General features: G+C 44.7%; 1 protein-coding gene across 3 annotated transcripts in view; it reads left to right on the top strand.

The window, feature by feature from the left end:
- Window positions 1-17,019, top strand: part of TSC22D1 (TSC22 domain family member 1) — a 50,807-nt gene extending 33,788 nt beyond the window's left edge. Inside the window, exons 1-3 of one of the 3 annotated variants that reach the window (XM_033148377.1) lie at window positions 10,921-11,119; window positions 11,529-11,580; window positions 15,646-17,019. In XM_033148377.1, the coding sequence (XP_033004268.1) occupies window positions 10,992-11,119; window positions 11,529-11,580; window positions 15,646-15,903 (438 nt within the window). In that variant the 5' untranslated portion in view covers window positions 10,921-10,991 and the 3' untranslated portion in view covers window positions 15,904-17,019. Of the gene's footprint in view, window positions 1-10,920; window positions 11,120-11,528; window positions 11,581-15,645 lie in introns of those variants that run through there. The other 2 variants (XM_033148378.1, XM_033148375.1) reach the window with 2 other exon arrangements.
- Window positions 17,020-22,230: the final 5,211 nt, after the last annotated feature.

The following is a 22,230-nucleotide window of genomic DNA, read 5'->3' as shown; positions in this document are numbered from 1 at the left end:
TTCTCTCTTCCAGTAATGCAGGATTGATAGTTCGGCTGTCTGTCGCTTCCCCATTCCAGCTTTCTGTGCTTGAGAAAAGAGAACTGAGCGACTAGATTGTTTTGAAATGAGGGCAGGAGAGCTTTTGTTGGCCCTACTAAAACACGTTGATGAGAGATCAGTCCAACCGAAAACCCTTTTCTGTGAAATAAGGCAAGCAGGAACAATAGGCGTGTGTCTTTGATGCTGAGAAGAGTGATTCATCAGAAGTGGAGTTCAGGAAAATGCTGGCTTGTAACTGTTGAGGTGAAATGCTGATCAGGAAGATTTTTAATCTCTCTTGATGCTTTATGTAAGAGGGTAACATGTGATCTCAAGCTCTGCGATGGCATTACCTTTCCTTCTTTCTGCTGGCCGTAACCGGCAAATTTTGAATAGAAGCATCTAGCAGGCATTTTTTTTATAAAAAAAAAGATTCCTTTTAAAATAAGGCACTGCCAGATTCAATTTGTATGATAACCGCTAATCCTAAAAGCATTCATGCTTGTGTGTTTCTTTTGCTGTCTGGATGTACCGTCACTTAACCAATGGACACAAAATAGAGATTGATGTACGGTAACTGTCAGTTCTCCAGGGACAAGTCCTCCACTGAATAGTCATGAAAGTGTTTTTGGACTTGGAGCAGCATCTTAAGAGGTAACGGCAAAATTACGTTTGTTGAATTATAAGCTCTTGTTATGGTTTTCTAAAAAGCTAGCCCTGTCTGGAAGCGCGATTGCTTTCTCTGTATATAATAATGCAGTGGTTCTCAAACTTTTTTCTCTCGGCCACACTTTCAGAATAAAAATGTGCTTGCACCACGCCGAATTCGTTTATTGCTAAGAAGTACATTGGAAAACAAAAAGAAGCAACTCCTAGCAGTGCTTGGTTTTGAAAGGATATCTATCAATAGTCTGTAAATTAAAATATATATATATTGATACTATGCTCCACTGAAATGTTTAAATGTTTCTTTGATTGTCCTGGAATCTTTGTACCACATCTGCCACCCTCTCCCTGCTACACCCTTTGAGAACCACTGAGATAAGGGCTGTTTAGCTCAAAAATGCTATTATTATTATTATTATTATTATTATTATTATTATTATTATTATATTTTATTTTTAACAGAACGGTAGATGTATTGACTTAGCTAAAGAAATTCTGTGTTATTTATAGCTGTGTATTATTGTTAAAGCCAGTACTTTTAATCTCTTCTGAGAAAATCAGGCTGAATCTAATAGAACCCACTTCCAAAGTCCAGCCCTGTTTGTGAATCGGCTTGTGCTGGTCACTAGCCCCGTTTCTGAATTTTATCTTTTCAGTAGGCATAAGGCAATCACTCTTAACTTTTTGCATCGTGAACCCCTTTGATGATGAGAGCTATGGGCCCCCTCCCCAGAAGAATGCACCTAGAATCATAGAATTGTAGAGTTGGAAGGGAACCCAAAGGTCATGTAGTTCAACCCCCTGAAATGCAGGAATCTCAACTAAAGCATTCATGGCAGATGGCATACATACAGACATGCAGTATTTTGCGGACAAATTATTTTATTGCACTGGCATAAGGAGACACAAACTACCCTCAATTTTAGGCATGGTGCACCTGCAGTTTCTATCTTTGTAGCTTTCAGTGTCCCCCATCTTATATTTGTGCAGCTGGTTCTTCCTGCCTAAGTGCAGAACCTTACATTTGTCCCTGTTGAAATTCATTTTGTTAGCTTGCGCCCAGTTCTCCAGTCCGTTAAGGTCATCTTGAATCCTGATTCAGTCTTCTGTGGTATTAGCTACCGTCCCAAGTCTGCAGATTTGATGAGCATCTCCTCAGTTACTTCAAGTCATTTATAAAGACGCTGAACAACAACAGGACCAGAACAGAACCCTGTGTCACTTTTTCCAGCCATGATAAGGAACCATTAGTGGGCACTCTTTGGGTTTGGTCAGTCAACCAGCAACAAATCCACTGAACCTTGTCTAGCTCATATTTTACCAGCTTCCTCACAAAAATGTAATGAGGGGTTTAGCAAAAGCCTTGTTGAAATCAAAATACAGGTACACTACGTCCATCACATCCCCCTAATCCACCAAGCTTGTAACTCTGGCGTGACTTGTTGAGAAACTCATGCTGAGTCTTAGTAATCACAGCATCCTTTTCTAAGTGCTCACCAGACTGGCTGTTTAAATTATTTGTTCTAGGACCTTTACTGGTATCAAGCTGACAAGTTGGTAGTTACTTGGGTCTTCTTCCCCCCCCCTCCCTTTGAAGATGGGGACAATATTTGCCCACCTCCTTTCTGGAGGGACCTCACCTGTTCTCTAAGAATTATAAAAGATTATAGACAGGCTCTGAGATTACATCTGTAAACTCCTTTAGTACCCTTGGTTGCAGCTCATCAGGCCCTGGAGATAAGAATTAATTTAAAGTAGCTAGGAGTTCCCTTGCCACCTCTTTTCCCATCATGGGCTACAACTCCCTCCTTGCATCGGTTATTCTGTTATCACCAGGTTGAGCACTGCTTTCCTTTTAGGTGAAGACAGAGGTAAAGTTGGGGTTGAGCAGTTCCACCTTCTCTCTTGTCACCCAACAGCATTTCTCTGTCTTCACACAGAGGACCTACTACTTCCACGTTCTTCCTTTTGGTTTGAGCATAGCCGGCGGGGAAAGCCTTCATTATTTTTAACCTCTCTTGCAAACAAGATCTCATTCTGAGCTTTGGCTAATCTTACTTCATGATTTCCCCTTTCTTCCATTTCTTATACATGCCCTTCTTAAATCTCAGCTCACCTGTCAGTAGGGAGTCACCTACCACCAACAGACACCTCTTCCTCCTTGGGGGAGTGGCAGGAATCATTCTGTGTACACTGCCCCTTCCACAGCCACCTGGGTGTATTCTGAGGTCAGCAACGGCTGCCCTTGCTCCTCTGGCCCAGAGGCAGTGTCCAAGGTCGATTTTGCAGCTCCAGTGACACAACATGACTCCTGACAGTCCTGTTTCTGTGTGTCATATTCCTCCAGAGGTTCCTCTCCTGCACTGGGCAATCTTCCTCCTCCCTAGAGGCACCCCACCCCCATGTCACTGTTTCAGGACAGTCCACTCTGCTCTCTCAAGAAATTCCTCGTTTTGCCTGATGATTCAAAGTGTCGATAGGTGGGCCTCAAGTTGATGGACCTTCTCTTCCTGCAAGGCAACCAGCTTGCAATTGCTGTAGGTGTAATTTCTCACATTCTCAGGCGCAGGAAGGCAAGCATGGCACAGGTGTCGATTCAGCTCCCTTGCTGTCCCATGTTTCCTGATCTTATGTACACCATCTTAGTGCAGAAAGTATTGATCTGATGTGTAGAGATCTTTCCTATTCTAATTAATTCAAGAAGGTCCTGGATGCTTCTCGTGTGTGAAAGAAACAAGCAGAAGGTTCATGATGTTTGGGTTATTTCTTCAGAGAAGCCGAGTACAGCTGGCTTAAACTGGTTCTCTTATCTCTTTCTGTCAAGGGCATGCTGACTATAAAAGTAAGGCCAGAAGGAGCCTGGGTTTCACTTTCTCTTTCTATCTCTTTTCCTTCTGGTGTGGTGTTCTGCACATAGTATGCTCAGTGTTAAGGTTTAGACCAGTCTTCCTCAACCTCAGTCCTCCAGATGTTTTTTTTTGGCCTACAACTCCCATGATCCCTAGCTAGCAGGACCAGTGGTCAGGGATGATGGTAATTGTAGTCTCAAAACATCTGGAGGGCCGAGGTTGAGGAAGCCTGGTTTAGACTTATTATAAGTTATTGTAAGTTTAAGTAAAGTCTGCTGCAACTGGATTTCTTATGGACAGTGCCAATCCTGAATGGATTTGTGACCATTATCCTCATTTGCCTTCAGTAGCAGTAAAGCTCTGCTGGATGAAATACAATTGCCTCTGGTCTATCTTTCGGGAATCCTGCAATGTTTTTTTAAGTTTTTACTCTGCTAACTATACATTGGAATCTACTCTGGATCAATACTGAGTAAAATTTCAACGACAAATCGCCCTTACAAACAGAACTCCCTGTTTACAAGTCCTGGTCATGAGCTCCTGGACACAAGCTCCCAGAGACTGCAAGCAGCTACGCAGATAGAAGCACTCATCGGTTTAAGGATGTGGTGGTCAGCCAGTTCTAGATTATGTTACTTTCAGAGTGCAGTTAGTCCAAAGTGCTGCTTCTAGATTACAAGCAGGGACCAGACACTGGAACATTTCTTACTACTACTACTACTACTACTACCAATAATAATAATTTTATTACAGGTGGGTAGCCGTGTTGGTCTGCCATAGTCAAAACAAAATAGAGAATTCTTTCCAGTAGCACCTTAGAGACCAACTGAGTTTGTTCTTGGTATGAGCTTTTGTGTGCATGCACACGAAAGCTCATACCAAGAACAAACTCAGTTGGTCTCTAAGGTGCTACTGGAAAGAATTCTCTATTTTGTTTCGAATAATTTTATTATTTATACCCCACCCATCTGGCTGGGTTTCCCCAGCCACTCTGGGTGCCTTACAGCAATGCTGCAACACTGGAGTAGCACAAGACTCTTAATCTCTGAGTCACAGGTTCAAGATCCACGTTGTGCCAAAGATGCCTGCATTGCAGGAAGTTGCACCCGATGACCCTTGTGGTCTACAATTCTGCTGGCTGGTGGTCCAATCCCAAACATACCTCAGTGTGCTTGTTTGTATCTTTTTAAAGCCCTGTACAGTTTTGGGTGCCCTTTTGGATAACATTGGGAGGTCTGTCTTCCTTAGTCCTTTGTACATGATGTAGAGATCCCTTTATTTCTGAGATCCTGTGAGAAGCTGTAGCCTGATTGGGAATCGGGCACCATCTGGTGGTCAATAGTCAACATTTCAAGCTTAAATAAACAAAGAGGAAACTTCCATCTTGGCTCCTCCCCGCACACCTTGAGCCAGTTTTTTTTTAATCTTTGCCTCACAGAAAGCAGTTGTTTTTCCCGAGACTCCTGGCTTCTCCTCTTCAACTTTCAGGCCTGTGGTTCTCCTTGTTTTCTTATTTCACCTCCTTTTGTCTTTGTTGCGTCCGTTTATAACCATTTAGAAACATGTCTGTCTCTCACATCTTTTCCCCTCAGCCTTTTCCCATTCTGGGCCTTTGTTCCTCTATGTCCCCCCCCCCCCAATGCATAGTTTAGATCCCCCTCTTGTCCCCTCTCTGCCTGTTTTTCCTGTATCCTTCCTCTTCGTTCTGTTTGAGCTCCCCCCCCCCCAACAAGCACTTCCTTAATGCTATATTTGCCTCTCAAATGCTGCATCTTTTCCTGCCTGCTCTGCAGCATTAAATTATGTCTTAGCATACAGAAAGCTCTTATAAAGTCTACTTCCACCCTTAAGCAGCGGCTAACAGCAGCCAAACTTCCAAGCCTTGCAAACCAGGGCTTTGCCCTCTTGCAAGTTCCTCAGCTATAAAAACTATGGTGTCCACCTGCCATTTTGAACTTGGGGAGATGTCTCCCTCCCCTCCCATCAAGCAAAATTCTTAATGATAGGTCTAAAGGCCAGTTCAGGTGTCCCTCTGACTTCTCCCCTGCCATGTATTTGGTATACCAATCCCCTGCATTGAAGGGAGATAGGCGAACCAGAGTCTGATGAAGAAAGGAACCAATAAGGCAGACTTCAGATCCATAACAAGGCAGCTCTTCTTCCACAGAATTTGTCATACTTTACCCATCTCCTCCAGGGCATGTAATGCAGGAAGCTCAGACTGGCATCCTCACATCTCCCAAAGCAATCCAGCAGCTGTCCTACCCAGGTTGAGAGCACTGCTTATTTGGCTCCTGATGATCACCCAGATCTATTTCGCTGCCTCAAGGAGGCTCTACTAGTGTAGCAAGAGACGTGGGTTATGCCCACAGCACCTCCGAAGCTCCTAGGCACTCTCTTGCACCTCTGCAAAATACACCCAGCGCTCAGGGGCATCTTACCCATAGAGGGTAGTGGCGCGGGGTGCCAGGGCGCCAAGTTCTGGAGGGCGCCAGCGAAGAGGTGGAGGTTGGACGCGGCACCTCCTGGCATCAGCTCGCTGCCCCTGCCATGCCAATGCAGCGCCGCGCCCGGAGCCTCCATCTGCCATGGCACACCGCGGCACGAAGCGGCCAGCTAAGCCAGGAGGCACCGCGGCCAGCTTCCGCCTCTTCCCCGCTGGAGGAGCCGCCCTCCAGCTGTTGCCCGCCTCTTCCAGCCCCACCAGCAGCGCCACCCTCCCTAAAAAACACTGGGAAAGGGGTGGGGTGCTGGAGGGAGCTTTGCACCACGGCGCCGGATATGCTCAAGACGGCCCTGCCAGCGCTAGACAAGAACAAGCTCCATCTCAGACGAAATATCAAATATTTCAAGTATCAAATATTCCCACAAAGGTCCTTAGTCCCAGTCAAGAGGCTCTGCGTCCCCTGAGCTCCAGGATAGGGGAACTCGACCCCAACCCATGAGTTCTACTTCCTCCGAAGACCTTGACTCTGACCATCAGCCTTACAATGACAGTGGCGTGATGAATCAGAGTTATATAGAGTGTTTAAAGACTCATTACTTTGCAGAACACAGCAGGGGAAGAGAAAGATAGTGTTCCTGAGCGGCGGGGGGGGGGGGGCTGGTAGAATTCCCTCCATCCGCTTCCCCGCTGCTCCCAAGGACCAGGAGGGGTTGGAAGAGGCAACTTTCATGTAGGGGAGGTTGTAGGCTGCTTGTGCGCATGTTGTCAGGTATGGGTACTTAAGTTTGGCGGAAGCATGGCCATGCTGTTGCTCCAACCATCCAGCTCAGAGTCCAAGCCTTGGGAGGGGATGCCAGCTACTTAGTCACCAGACGCATGTGTTTTTGTGTGTTTGCTGCATCTTAGCTGGCTCTGTCAGCTGGCTCTTGTTTGTCCTCCTTGGGAAGAACAAGCTCAGGACATTCAGTAGTGCAGCATTGTTGCATCTGCCATAGAGACAGAGTGATTCTTCATACCAGTCCATCTTTCCTACCAAAGGTACTCTCCCAATTCCACTGCCAGCAAGAAGAGCTCATTCTTCCATCCTTCTGCCCATCTCCAGTTCACGCCTCCAAAAAGGCATGGTACTCCCTGGACATAGGACGTGCCATTAAAGTCTACCTTCATCCCACAAAACCACATTGTCAGACCACGTCATTCTTTGTCTCCTTCCACCAGCCAAAAGCCTCATCTGATTTACTTGTGTCTGGCTATCATTAAACACCATGCAACTATCTTGGCCAGCCGCCAGTTGATGGAGATGGGCAGCCCACCATCATCCCTCCCCCGGGAGTCACCATTCTAGAGCATCCTTCTCCACTTATAGTCAACATCGTATCTTTTGAGTTGTAGTTGATAATTTGCATGTGTGCATCTTAAATCGTTCTGCATCTTCTGCCTCTGTCTAATTACTTCAGGAACAGGCAAGTTGCTGAAACTTGGAGGGTATTTTAAAAATTAATTGTAGTTTGCATGGAAAGGACTACAGTGGAATTTGTTTATGAAGTTAGAAATGGGAAAAGGGAAGGGATAGTTAATTACATAACTGTATCACATGCTTTGGTGTGAGCCAGTGTGGTGTAGTGGTTAAGAGCGGTAGACTTGTAATCTGGTGAACCGGCTTCGCGTCCCCGCTCCTCCACATGCAGCTGCTGGGTGACCTTGGGCTAGTCACACTTCTCTGAAGTCTCTCAGCCCCACTCACCTCACAGAGTGTTCATTGTGGGGGAGGAAGGGAAAGGAGAATGTGAGCCGCTTTGAGACTCCTTCGGGTAGTGATAAAGCGGGATATCAAATCTTCTTGTATTGTAGTACATTCTGTGGTTGCCTTTTGCTTGCCGTGTTTCAGAACCCTATTCAGTGTGTCAGTTGTGCCCTATATGGTTTGGGTCCAGAAAATCTGAAAAACTGCCTGCACACACCTGTTAAAATGTTCTGGGGATCCTCCGTTCCACCTTATTGTATGTGCTGTAATGTGTGGGACAGGGTCTTCTCAAAGGTGGCACCTAAGCCCCTGGTCTTCTGAAAGATTGCTAAAACGGTTTTATTTAAACATGCCTTTGATGCTCTCTGATCATAGAACTATAGAGTTGGATGGGACCACGAAGGTCATCTAGTCCAACCCCCTGCAATGCAGGGATCTTTTTGATCCTCAGACTTGTTTTATGATTTTCCTGTTTTTGTAAGTTAGTTGTTTGTCTGTGAACTGCTTGGGGGCGGGGGGGGGGGCAAAAACACACACACACATATTTATATATACAACTTGACTTCTTCATTGAAGGGATGTAGATCAAACAGATTTATGACCTGGTTTCAATTGTTTTATTTTATCCATGCAATTTTTAAGAGACATTTCACAGGCATCTCCTTGGTAAGGATTTTAGTGTTACATATTCCTAGCGTTACAGACAGGGCTCCTTCGGCAGGAAGGGAATTCAATAAATAAGTATAAAGGTTAGGACTTCTGTTTACTACTATTATGTAGTTTACTCATAATGACTCACTACTTTGATAACGTCTAGTGTCGAATATAATGCATTTGAAGCATTCCAAGCACTGCATTATGGTAATATTTTCAACTCCCTGTCGTATTGTCCCCAATTGCAGTTCAAGGGTCCTCTGAGGGCCCTTAGTAAATTCGTGGCTGAAGTGAAAATTGATCAGAGGTGTTTGTGGCTGCTGTGCTGGTCCTTCACTGTTGCTGTGCTTAACACATCACACCTCATGTATGTTTTCAGTGAGGCTGCAAGTATCTGTAGTACTTTCCTCACAGCACTTAGGTTAAGTGGCAAAGCTTCAAGAGCAGTTCTCAGAAGCAAGGATTCAAATTGGGTTCGGTAAGCGATGGAAAGACCCCATCAGGCTAAAAAGGTCCCCCACTCCTGGGTTATTGTAATCATGCTCATATTTAAATTGTGAATCTATGACAATCTACATTGGTCCATGCTTGTGTCACTTGCCAACCGCATCTATCCCTTTGCCGAATCTTCCACTACACCTGGTCAACCCCTCCTCCCTGTACACCTGACAGCCCCTCCCTTTACACCTCACCCACCCCCTCGCCTATTATTTCACAGCTTGCTCAATCCTCTCCTCTCCCTCTCCTCCTAGCTCACCCCACCCACCCACCCATTGCCTGAAACCAAACTGCTCTCTGAAGCATATTTCTACCCTCCTTTAAATGCTTGCCTGGGCCACCTGCCCCTAAACTGTAAATCTTATTCCCAATCCATAGAAAGATTGTTGTTGAAGTAAATGCTCTCTCATCATATTGCCATTTAATCCTTTTTCTTCTTTTCGGCTGAATCTCTTTCTAAGGCAGAGATGGGGAAAACGGGTGCCCTCCAGTTGCTATCATCTCTGACTACTGGCCATGCTGCCTGGGGCTCATCAGACTTTTAAGAGTCCAACGTCTAGAAGGCTACAAAAGGCCTTTGTACAAAATATATATGGATGCAATACACGTGTACTGTGGAGCTATAGATTAAAGCGTATGTCGTTTAATCTCCAACGTACAAACAGAAAATTTGCAGGAGTTGGAAGGAGACTTAACCTTTGAAGACAAACTTGATGAAAACATTTGGCATGTTCTTGTGCGTGGGAAATCAGGAATATATTGCTAAAATTTTCATGGGCAGCAGAGCAAACGAGAGCCGCAGACATTAATAACATGGTGATAGAGAGCTGCACACATACAAGTATGGTGTGGGTATTCTGAATAGATTGGCTAATAACAGCTTTACTCTTCTAGCAGTTGCTAGAAGTCTTCAAGCCTGTGCACTTCTTTAACTTTTGTTTTGTTTTGTTACAGGTACTTTCTCCAGAAGCTGTTGGACTTCAACTCCCATCAGGCCTAGCCAGCATAGAAAGATGGGAGTTGTATTCCAGCAACATCTAGAGAAGGCAAAAGGTTGGCAAAAACAATTGGCTGCTCCTGCCGGGAGTGGATCATATGACTGGAACCGATAGGAGAATAATCCTGGGTGCACACTGGACCCACTGTTTTGCTTCATTAGAATGACACAGTGTGTATAAAAAATTTGCTGGGGTCTTACGGAGACACCTGATAATCAAGTTACGCTTCCTTTTTTGCAACTCTCCGTTCTGCCCTATGAAAATTTATGCAGAGCAGCGCATGTTAGTCATAAAGGGGTGCCCTACAATCCAGAGATGAAGAGAGACAAAAATAAACAAATTAACAAATAGATACCATAGAAGGAGTAGCAACCACTTTCCATGCAAAGGAGGCACTGGCAGACTTGGCTAGCAAGTCCCTTTCAAAGTAATATTAGTCATTTCCCCCACCCCACCCCACCTTCGCCTTTTATGTGTCATTAGGTGGCGCTATGGGAGGGGCTGCCACAGCAACGCAATAACAAGCCTCTGGAGCAATGCAAGAGAGATTTTTATTTTTATTTTTTTAAAAAAAGAAAAATCGCACCCCAAAGCGGCGTGTGTTATTTTTATAGGCACGGGGAGCGCCTCTTTACGCAGGCAGGGGGATCTGGAGAGCGCCCCGGAGGAGACGGGGCTCCTTTCTGCGCGCCCCTTGCCTTTTCCCCTCTGACGTTTCCGCGCACCGCCTTGGCTCCTGCCCAAACTGGCTTCTGACGGTTCCAGCGAGGCTGTTGTGGCAAGTCGGGCGGGGGGGGGGGCGGGGCCCAAGCGGCCAGGCCGCCAATGGGCGCCGGCTCCTTTTGCATGTATTATGCAATGAGCCCGGAGCCCCCGCCAGGTTTTCCATCGGCGGAGCAGGCAGGGAAGCAGCGCTGCTTACACGGAGGAGAAGGACGAGAAGGCGCTTGCTTTTACGCAGCTGCATCTCCGGGTTCCCTTCGCCCTTTCTCCTACTGCCCAGACTTTGCCCCCCCTTTTTTGTCCCCGGGTTGCGGCGCTTCAGAAGCCCGGCCGAGGATTATTATTATTATTATTATTATTGGCCCCCACCCCCTCCCTTTTTCTGCCATTGCATGACTGCCCAATGGTGTAAGGCGCAGGTGGCGATGGATCTAGGCGTCTACCAGCTCAGGCACTTCTCCATTTCTTTCTTATCATCGCTGCTGGGCACCGACAGCTCTGCCCTGAGGCTCGACAGTAGGTAAATCGTGCGCCCGGGTGTTTATGTGTTGTGCACTAGCCGGGATTTGGGGCGGGGGGGGGGGGTCGCAGATCGCTTTCCATCACTTCTCCCCACCCCCACCCCACCCGGATTGCGGGAGTGTTTTGTTTTGTTTTTTTGCAGCGGTGTCGGTGGCTCCTTTTGTCCTCCGGGCGAGAGAGATCTGGCGTGACACCTCCGGGTTTGCGCCGGCACCGAGCGCTGCAGTTCACCGCATTATGTAATCCCGAGGCCATCTTCCTGGTTTAGTGGGAGATGGGGGTGGCGGGGCGGACCGAGGGGGGGGTGTTTGTTGGAAACGTCGGCTGGCCGTGCGCGCGATGCTGCTGATTATTTTCGGCCGCTTGCTAACGCGCTCCTTTCTCCCTTTCTCGCTTGTGTCTTGCAGCTCCTCCGGTGCGAGCGTCGTAGCGATCGACAACAAAATCGAGCAAGCCATGGTATGTCCCCGTCCGAGGAATGTGGCGGCGGCGGCGGCGGGCGGGGCGGGGGCGGGGGCGGGCGCGAGAGACGGGAAAGAGAGGGAGGGAAGGAAGGAGAGGAGCGGGGAGGCTGCAGCCGCTGCTGGCTGCTTTTTCTGCCGGGCTGCATCCAAGGCGGCGGAACGGAGCGCGCACTTAAAAGTGGGGGTCAGTTGGCCGCGCCTGCAAGCCGGGGAGGGCGCCTCGTTTCCTGCCTCTCTCCATGTCGCTTAGGGCCACGGCGTCGTGCTTAAATGCTGGGGGATGGAGGGACACGGGCAGGTAGGTGGGCTAGGAATCGCGATCATTGTTCAGGGATCGAGGCCCTCCCCCCCCCCGTGTTTTTTTTTTTTTTTTTTTGGAGAGGGCAGCAAAACCCCAAGCAGGCGGAGGAGAGGATCGGGCTGGCTCTCTGCGGGAAAGCCCCTGGTTTTATGCTTAAATAAATACACACAGCACACGCTCAGGTACCTTTTCCTTCGGAGACATCCAGCCCCCCCCCCCCCCGCCTTTGGGCTTTGTTGCTGGAGAACTGCGCGGAGCTGTTCTCACGGGATCCTCACCGTCTCCCTCTCCTCTCCTCCTCCTCCTCTGTTGCTAGGCAAACTGAACTATAACTCGTGGCTATAAATAACCCGGGGCTTCGGATTGGCTGAGGCTCCGAATCTGGGCGGGCTCCTCTGGTTGGCCTGACGTCAGCGAGGGGGGGGCTGGTGGGGAGGGGAATGCGGCAATCAACCCTGCCCTTTAAGAAGCAGCCAGCTGCAGCCGGTGCTCCAAGGAGGCGGGGCTTGGGGATGCAGGCAGAGTTGGAAGAGAGCAGCAGCGCAGGCAGGCAGGCAAGGACTGCTGCTGCTGCTGCAGAGGTGATGGAGAGCCCCCTCTGCTGCAGAGCCACTGCAAGCATGCAAGAGCAGCTGCCGCTGCAGGCCATGCCTGGAGAGAGTGGATCTGTCTCAAAATCAGAGCCATCAAGAGGGGGGGGGGAGAAGAGGCAAATAAGACTGGCAGGGCGAGCTCAGGGATGCCAACAGTATTTTTTTCTGCCTGCTTGCACACACAGATTTGCCTAAAACATGCAAAGGTTTGGGGGTTATGCGTAAATTGATCTCTTGCTTTTGCTGGTGGTAAGGAGGGCCCCAAAATGAATCGTGTGCTGCACATCCAGGTAGCAAGACATCTGATAAGACAGGAATATCAACTGGTGAAGAGTTTCCCGCAATTGTATTTCCATACTAGGGAACTGCTGCACCTGTTGAATTTTTGCTGCTGCACGACTATTATTGTTATTTACTGAATTTATATGCCCTATACCCAGGGGTCTCAGAACAGTTCACTGAATAAAATCAAGGTATAAAACCACAAAACACATAATAAAAATAAAAACCCAATGGGCCCCACCACAAAAAAAACACATTTTAAAAGGGCCCTGTGGAACACCCTCCCACCAGATGTCAAAGAGAAAAACAACTACCAGACTTTTAGAAGACGTCTGAAAGCAGCCCTGTTTAGGGAAGCTTTTAATGTTTAATAGATTAATGTATTTTAACATTCTGTTGGAAGCCGCCCAGAGTGGCTGGGGAAACCCAGCCAGATGGGAGGGATATAAATAAATTATTATTATTATTATTATTATTATTATTATTATTGGATGTTGCTATTGGCAGCAAAAGAGCCCTGCTGCTCATTGCCAATCTTAATAGAAGCAAATAACTCGGATCTAATGACCTATAAACCACATTTGTTACTGTGGGTCTTGATCTACAATACTGCCAATTGATCTACAGTATTGATCTCGGGCTGCCAGCGCTACATTCCATGGCTGGGATATTTCACATGGAGGGCAAATCTAAGTGATTTAAACCAAATTCAGATTGAAATCGTTAAAAGCAAGCAGTACATAAATAACCTCAACCATCATGTGCATCGTAATAACTGCAACACTGAAATACAGCCCAGTTCAAGCAGCCACACTTTTATTTTTCCATGAGCAAAAAGGATTTGGGCTTTTTTGATCCCCCTATTTTGTCCCATAGGTGAAAAAGCTTCTGTGGCTGTTAAAAGAATAAACATAACCAAACTGCATTTCCTAAAAACAAAATCCAAGAAGCTGGCTAAAACACAAGAAGAAGATTTCACTATGCTATGCTATGCTATGCTATGCTATGCTATGCTATGCTATGCTATGCTATGCTATACTAGGTTTCCCCCACTCATTTAATCCCCACAGCAATCCTATATACCTCACTTGGTACCTCTTAACCACAGTATCTTTTTAAATCATAGTATCCCCCCTCCCAAATTTGGGTTATATACAGGCAGTGGGGCTGGGGGGGGTATAACATTTTTTTTGCATGAAATAAAATGTGAGAAAGAGCACAACCTCCTCCTGTCTTTTGCTTATGTGTGGATGCTGAAAGGCGGGAACAGGTTCACATCTCACAAAACAATTGCTTTTCGTGGTGCCTGCACATTTTGCTTTGCAAATTTAATTCTGCAAGGGCTAGAGGCCTGCCGTTTGATATTTTGCTAAAATTCAGGAGCCCGAGCCCCTTGCTGAATCTGTGTCTGGTACAGCAATATTTATTAATATTATTATTATTAAAATTTGTATACTGCCCGTTACATGAAGATCACAGCGCAGTTCACGTCATAGAAATACAAAATGAGAACGCAAAGAATATAATAAAAACAAAAATAAACCAATTTCCTCCCTCCCACCAGCACATTTAAAACAAATTACTCCTGTAAAAATAACTGAACAGCTTGCTTCCATTTTTCTCAACAGTCTGAGACATTGATTCTTTTGTATCCCTTGTATCTTGTTATGAAATAACAAGAAATATTAGATGTATCTAATGGTGGCGTCGCCATTTCCTGGTCCTTTTCCAGGAATGTGAACTTTCGAATGCAGTGTTTTACATATATTTACCTGCTACTTAGATATTTGTAAGATATATTCAGCTGCTCCTTACCTTGTTTGTGCAGACAAACTGCCATGCTAGTGAGCTCCTTTCCTTCACAAAGTAGTCAGCTGCCTGCAACCCATCCAGGGTTGCACATAGATACCTGAACAAACACAATGGGTGGGGGGGGGGACACAGAGCAAGGATTTCCATTTGTGGAGTGGGGCTCCCCACCACCATGCGTGCCCCACTAAATTGTTTCTGAGGGTTCCTACAACCTCCAAGAGCAGGTTTGGGAAGATGTGCATTAGGAGCAAAGGGGAAGTCCCCTTACGAAAGCGGCAGTCCTTGCATTGATGGGATATGATAGTTGAATACTACCCTATATTGGGAAGTTCATGGTTCCCACTCAGCACTCCTTGAGATAACAGGACCCTAAACGATGGCACAGCTAAGAGAGCAAGAGGAAAGGTGACTTAATTCCTCCTATGCCCGCTGACTCTATCCTACAGGTGTCATGTGTACATGCACGTGAGTCCGTCTTTCTTCCGGCTGGGCTCAGTTCCGGTTTATGTTTTTCACTTCTGCTAAAACATAACCATCAGTACGTTTACAGGCTCTGAATTTTTTTAAATCTTATTTTAACTGAGTCTGCACTAAAACCTTCCATACATGAGCATTCCATGGAAGATTCAACAGATGGAATGTGGACGAAACTGTTGAGTGATGTTCTGGCATGCATATGAGAATTGCTTGCCATTCCGTTTTGCCTCGATGCACTTTCCCTTCCTGGAGTCAACAGAAGTGTTGAGTTGGAAGGGACCCCCATGGGTCTTCTAGTCCGATCCCCCCTGCAATGCAGGGATCACAGCTCAAAAAAAAAAAAAAGGCCAAATGAAGGAGAGCCCACCACCTTCCGAGGTCATCCATTCCTCTGCCAGACTGCTTTTACTGTCAGAAAGTTCTCCCTGGTGTTCAGGCAGAATCTCCTTTCTTACCACTGGAATCCTACCTTCTGTAGCAGCAGGGAACAAACGTGCTCTGTCTTCCATGTGGCAGCCTTTCAGATATGGGAAGATGGCTTTCGTATCACCTCTCGGTCTCCTCCAGTCCTGATATTCTCTTTTACTCTCTCCAGGATCTCGTAAAGAGTCATTTGATGTATGCCGTAAGAGAGGAAGTGGAGGTTCTCAAAGAGCAGATCAAAGAGCTGATTGAGAAGAACAACCAACTGGAGCAGGAAAACAACCTTCTGAAGACGCTGGCCAGTCCAGAGCAGCTGGCCCAGTTCCAAGCACAGCTGCAGACGAGTCCATCGCCTGCATCCTCCCAGCCGCAAGGGACAACTCCGCAGCCTTCCCAGCCATCATCACAAGGCTCCGGACCGTCGGCATAGTCTGCAGTGTCTCGGGCAGAAGGTTTCTGGACTCTGCCATGGCGGGACTGCCAGGAATCCAACGTTGCCTATTCCACCCTGCATGCTGTTCCCCAGTCATGAAGACTCTTCCGTGCCCCTGCATTCCTAGCCACAGAATGTTTTCTTTTCCTGTGTTTAGCTGTCCATCGGGAATGAGAGAGTTGAGCTTTCTTTTTTTATATATATTTTTTAAGTTGAGTGGGGGAGTGTCTCGCAAATGTTCAGGGAATTAGCACAAATGCACTGGGGACGTGAGTGGCTTGCACAGGTGGCTGGTTGGCTGCTAAGACACATGGATCCGTGTGCCTAAAGTCTTTACCCTTAAGACTTTTCCATGTGGCGCTGCAGTGAATGCGAGTGCTGTTAATCGTGGAGATATGAAGAAAAACCGCTGGGGTAATGGGGTGAAGACCCATTCTCCAGCATTCAACAAAGAAGCCAAAGTAAGGACTGATTAAAAAAAGGACTGCGGGAGACGAGGATATTTTGGCTTTCGACGCCTGCAACCTTAAAATGCAGATAAATGCACTCATTGTTTTCTGTAGCCAAGGATGGGTGCAAAAAGTTGTATTTCTAGGAGGAGAGCAGGTAGGTGGCACATCATTGTGACACAGGATCATTAAAAAAATGAAGGCTTATTTGCTTCATGTATATTTGTGTATTTAGTGTAATTACTTTGTAAAATAGGAACTGTAACTACTCATTAAGTTGTACAGTGTGAATTTAAAGAATGAACTGAACAAGTTTGGATAGGGTTTTTTTATTTTATTTTTGATGCTGCGTGAATAAGATTTGCACCTATTCAGCTCTTCAGAAATTGGCTGATGCTGTTTATGTAAGTTTTGAACATTTCCTTGGAGCCGAATACCTTGAAATCAAACTCTGTTCACCACAATTCAGTTTCATTCAGAGGGAATCAATTCACAAAATCAAAAACAGTTTCTCACTCAGTCTTTTTTTGCATATGATCTGTATAGTACTATGCATATGTTCCTGTGCATGTCCTTGAGAGGGAAAAGGAAAATTGTAAAATGTCAGTATATTTAACTGTTGCACTTCTCAACTTCCAATAAAGCATAAAACATTGATTTAGAAGCTGTGGGTCGAGGAGAATTGTTTCCACTTCTGCCTCCGGGTGAAATCCTGCAGCCTTTTGGTTTTGACATTTTGAAATATGTACGGTGGGGGTTAATTTATTTCAAGAGTGAAGGTTTTTTTTTTTAATATTTTCCTTTTATAAACCACAAGGGTGTTGGTGGGGGCCAGGATGTTACTAATCCTGCCCTCTTAAGTCGGGGTGTAAAAGGCAGCTCATTCCTACACAGAATATGACTGTCTTCTGCTGTGTTTCTTAAGCTGAAGGCTCCTTGTTTGGCTGGTGAATGATCAACAACAGCAGTCGTTCCTTAGCAACCAACTAGCTACATTGCCTTGTGACTAATGGCATGTTTGTCCATAGTAGCATGGAAAGTGAAGTTGTGGCTGCCGTTTCCTGAACAGATCATTTAGAGATGGATTGGATTTCAGCTCACTGAAATAATATTGCTTAGCATTTATGTCTTCAAAGGTGTAAATCCTGTAAGGTAGATCAGTATTATTCTTGCCCCATATTTCAGCTGGTGCTAGAGAGTTGCATGCTAAAGGTCACCCAGGGAGTAGGTGAGCCGAGTTTCAAACTGGAGACTAATATGCAGCACAAAATCCATAAACATTTGCTCTCGGACACTAGCTCTCAGCCTTAGTTCCTTATGTATCTGTCATAATCTCATTAGATTATGCATCTAATGAGATCTATAACACAAACATCCTCTCTTAGATAACAATAAAAACAGTAATAGTTATTTAAAAAAATTAAAAAACCCAGAACAACCCTCAATAGGTTTGTAGGCATCAAATTGTTTCAGCTGTTTAGAACAGAATAAACGAAATACCTGCATAATTAACTGATGGACTTCATTATTGCGTGATGTGACAGTGGATGTGACAAAAGACTTGTCACATCTTGTGAACAAAAGCAACAAAATTCATGCAGGATTGGTCTGTCGTGGGCTGCAATAACTGAATGGAAACGATACATACAGAAGCAATGTCTCTGATACTGAAACAAAGAGATGAACGAGGTTGTGACTTCTACTTGCTGCTCATGAGCTCCCAGAGTCATATTGATGGGCCACTGTTGAAAAGAGGTTGCAGAACTAGACTAGGTTAGCTCCACTATTGAATAGCACAGGGATTATTGTGTGCAACAGGGACCTTACTACAATACAGGTGAAACTCGAAAAATTAGAATATCGTGGAAAGGTTCATTTCTTTCAGTAATTCAACTTAAAAGGTGAAACTAATGTATGAGACAGACTCATGACATGCAAAGCAAGATGTGTCAAGCCTTTATTTGTTATAATTGTGATGATTATGGCGTACAGCTGATGAGAACCCCAAATTAACAATTTCAACTTTGGGGTTTTCATCAGCTGTGCGCCATAATTATCACAATTATAACAAGCAAAGGCTTGACATATCTTGCTTTGCATGTCATGAGTCTATCTCATATATTAAACTCCAGTAGCTAATGGAAACAATTGCTTACGTAAATGGACTTTTCCATGATATTCTAATTTTTCGAGTTTCACCTGTAAGCTTTAAAGAAACCGTATCAAACTGAACTCGCCTTAGCAGATCTTTATAATTAATAGAGGATATATTGTTACTTTTATTTAATTATACAAATTTGGCTGGTTTTGTACTCGGTCTAACCTGGATGGTGTTGGCAAAAAAAACCAAGTTCAGATATTTGGTGGCAGCAGTTAGAAGGTGAGTCAGTTGAAAAAGCTAAAAGCTGGTTCTTCCCACCACTAAATAAATAGGTGGATCCTTTTAAGCCTTTAAATAACAGAACAATTTGATAGCCACTATATGACTTTTGCAATGTTTTTGGTTTCAGAAGGGAAGGAAGAGATATACACGAAGGTTGTAAACTCATAAACTGTCTGAACAAAAGAGGGTGAGGTTTTGACTGGCTAAGTGGATTAAGGGTAGACCAGTTTCAAAAATAGTAGCAGCAGTCTGTCCTAAGGACCTGCAGACAATAAGATTATTTCATTAACTGGCTAGAGTAGAGAGTCAAAAGAGAATGCACTGGCCTAAATAATCAATTTATGGTTGTCATAATTACATTCTTACACTCATAAGTGCACAAGCAGCAGAACCACAAGTCAAATTTGAAAAAAGTCTTCTGCTAGAATCTGTAGCCCTTATTTCCATGCAAATGTATTTATGTCCAAGGTCTCCGTGATGTTATTCATATGGTGATTTAAAATACATTGGTTGATTTGGAAATGGAAAATCAGGATATCAAGTCCTTCCTTGTTTCATGAGACAACCCAGATGCAGAGGATTCACATCTATACATTAAAATACATCATCTGGGAGCTGAATAAACGAAGACTTCACATTGCAGTCTTGACTTTTTCCCATATCTGGCTGCCTAATAACCAGAAAAGTGCCTCCCTCTATTTTCAGACTTGAGAGGCCTGATAGGAACTGACATAGAAACAAACATCAATAGAACCAATGAAATAGCAATGTTTGTTTTCTCTGTATTTGTTTGTTGGGAATGCATGTGCGGGTCAGAAAAAACTGAAAAAATTCTCAAAATGTGAAAAACTCATAAGACCGGGGGGGGGGGGGTGGAATTAAAGCCCCAAACGCAAAAATTTGTGACTAGGAAAAACAAGAATTCCAAAAAAAGTTTAAAACACCCCAAATACTGACCCACATGTTGGGGAGGGGCAAATCCAAAAAAAAATGTGAAAAATGGTCTGAAGAATCAGTTCCCCCCCCCCAAAAAAAAAGTAAAAAAGGAAAATAGTGACCTGCCAATCTGGAAAAACAAGAACTCGATAAACTGTGAAAAACACAATAAACAATGACCCCAAAACGAAAAATTGCAAAAAAAGTGAGTGAAGAATCATCAGGAGAATAAAAAATTCTCCAACATAGCAAAAAAATTGTGACCTACAGGTAAAAAAAAATCAGAAAAAAATGTGAAAATGAGTCAGGGGAAATTGAAATTCCAAAAATTGTGAAAAGCGCCAAAACAACAACAACAATCTGGCAAAATAAAACTGGTTGGTGGTCCCAGGGAGCATCCACCTGAGAATTCAAATGCGAAATTGCCGATCTTCTAACAAAAATATGTAACGTGTTCCTATGATCAGCCTCTGTGTTATATGTACAGCATCTGATAGCTGTAAAGTGGCCAAGGTAACACAATTATTTTAAAATAAAATAAAAAATTCCTTCCAGTAGCACCTTAGAGACCAACTAAGTTTGTTCTTGGTATGAGCTTTCGTGTGCATGCACACGAAAGCTCATACCAAGAACAAACTTAGTTGGTCTCTAAGGTGCTACTGGAAGGAATTTTTTATTTTATTTTGTTTTGACTATGGCAGACCAACACGGCTACCTACCTGTAACTGGAACCATTATTTTAGAGAGTGATACAGGGGGTCCTGGAAATTACAGGCTAGTTACAGGGATAGTCAACCTTTTTATACCTACTGCCCACTAATGTATCTTTCTTGATGGTAAAATTTCCTTACCGCCCACCAGTGCTCGATGGAAGGAGGATTCAGCTTGTGCCGTGGAACCCCCTACCACCCACCTAGAATCCTGAAACACCCACTAGTGGGTGGTAGGGACCAGGTTGACAACCCCTGCCTTAATATCCATTTCAGGGGAAAAAACTGGTGGGAAGCACTGCCCGATAAAATAGCCAAGCATATTGAGCAAGCCTTGCTGACATGGAACAGGCAAAGCTGCTGCAAGAACAAGTCCTGTCTCACTAACCTATTTGAGAGTCAACAAGCCTGAAGATGGAGGCAGCGTTCGCGGTATTCTTGGACTTCCAAAAAGGTTTCGACAAAGTGTAAAGCTTAGTAGTTATGGAATAAGGGGAGACGTCCTCATGTGGATGAGGAAGTGGCTCTGTAACGAGCAGATGGACTGTAAGAACCTAGCATCTCTTTGGCTTTCCTACTTTAGGCCTAAGGGTCCAGTCGCGGACGACTCTGGGGTTGCGGCGCTCATCTCTCCTTACAGTGGTACCTCTGGTTAAGCACTTAATTCGTTCCGGAGGTCCGTTCTTAACCTGAAACTGTTCTTAACCTGAAGCACCACTTTAGCTAATGGGGCCTCCCACTGCGCCGCCACGCGATTTCTGTTCTCATCCTGAAGCAAAGTTCTTAACCTGAAGCGTTATTTCTGGGTTAGCAGAGTCCGTAACCTGAAGCGTCTGTAGCCTGAGGTACCACTGTGCTGGCCAAGGGAGCCAGCATACAGCTTCCTGGTCATGTGGCCAGCATGACTAAGCCGCTTCCGGTGAAACGGGAGCAGCGCACGGAAACGCCGTATACCTTCCCGCCGGAGCGGTACCTATTTATCTACTTGCACTTTGACGTGCTTTCAAACTGCTATGTTGGCAGGAGCTAGGACCGAGCAACGGGAGCTCACCCTGTCGCGGGGAGGAGGGTCAAAAGAAGAAACCATCAACGTGAATATGACATGAAATTCAGTCAGTCTCGTTTTCTGAGCTCCTGTCAGTTTCTGTTTCTTCATACTTGTCATCATGTTTATCATGGACTTCTAAAAGCCTGGCTTTCAACAAACTTCTCTACCATTCCATATTGATTTGGTGTAGGAACTGTAATGATGCGAGACTGTACACGGTATCATACAAAAGTATTCCTGCTACACAGAAATCATTTTGGGAGAGTAAATATGTGAACACAGTGTGCTAAACATGTTATTCATCATCATAAAATATTTCATAATTTAAAATGTTTATTTTTTTAAAAGAAAAATATAAACAAAGCCTTTGGAAGAAAACGGGGGGGGGGAATCTTATCTGTCTTTCTGGGCAGATAATTGCAGCCACAATTGTTAAAGTGAATCAATCTAATACAGAAACAGCCTTGATCTTTTTATAGTAGTTAGGGAAATGGAGAAAAACAGAGGTGATTGGATTACATTATTTAAAATAATTACAAAAACTAAATAAAATGGAACAAATAATATATTTTTTATCAAAACATACTCATTTCTTTTTGTCTCAATATTCATATAAATATAATAAATATAATTATGAACAACTTTGCAATGAATTTATGTTTAAAACTCTTCTTTCATTTCAGCAGTTAAAAGCTTTATTTCCCAAATGAATTTCATTTCAGAATATTCTAAATCAAACAACAAATGATCCGATCAGCTAACAAAATGGAAAAGGTTTCTATTCATCTGGAATAATCA

This window comes from Lacerta agilis, chromosome 5 (genome assembly GCF_009819535.1).
Source record: "Lacerta agilis isolate rLacAgi1 chromosome 5, rLacAgi1.pri, whole genome shotgun sequence".
Lineage (NCBI taxonomy): Eukaryota > Metazoa > Chordata > Lepidosauria > Squamata > Lacertidae > Lacerta > Lacerta agilis.
The sequence above is the reverse complement of the archived record's forward strand: the minus strand, read 5'-3'. Positions and strand labels throughout refer to the sequence as shown.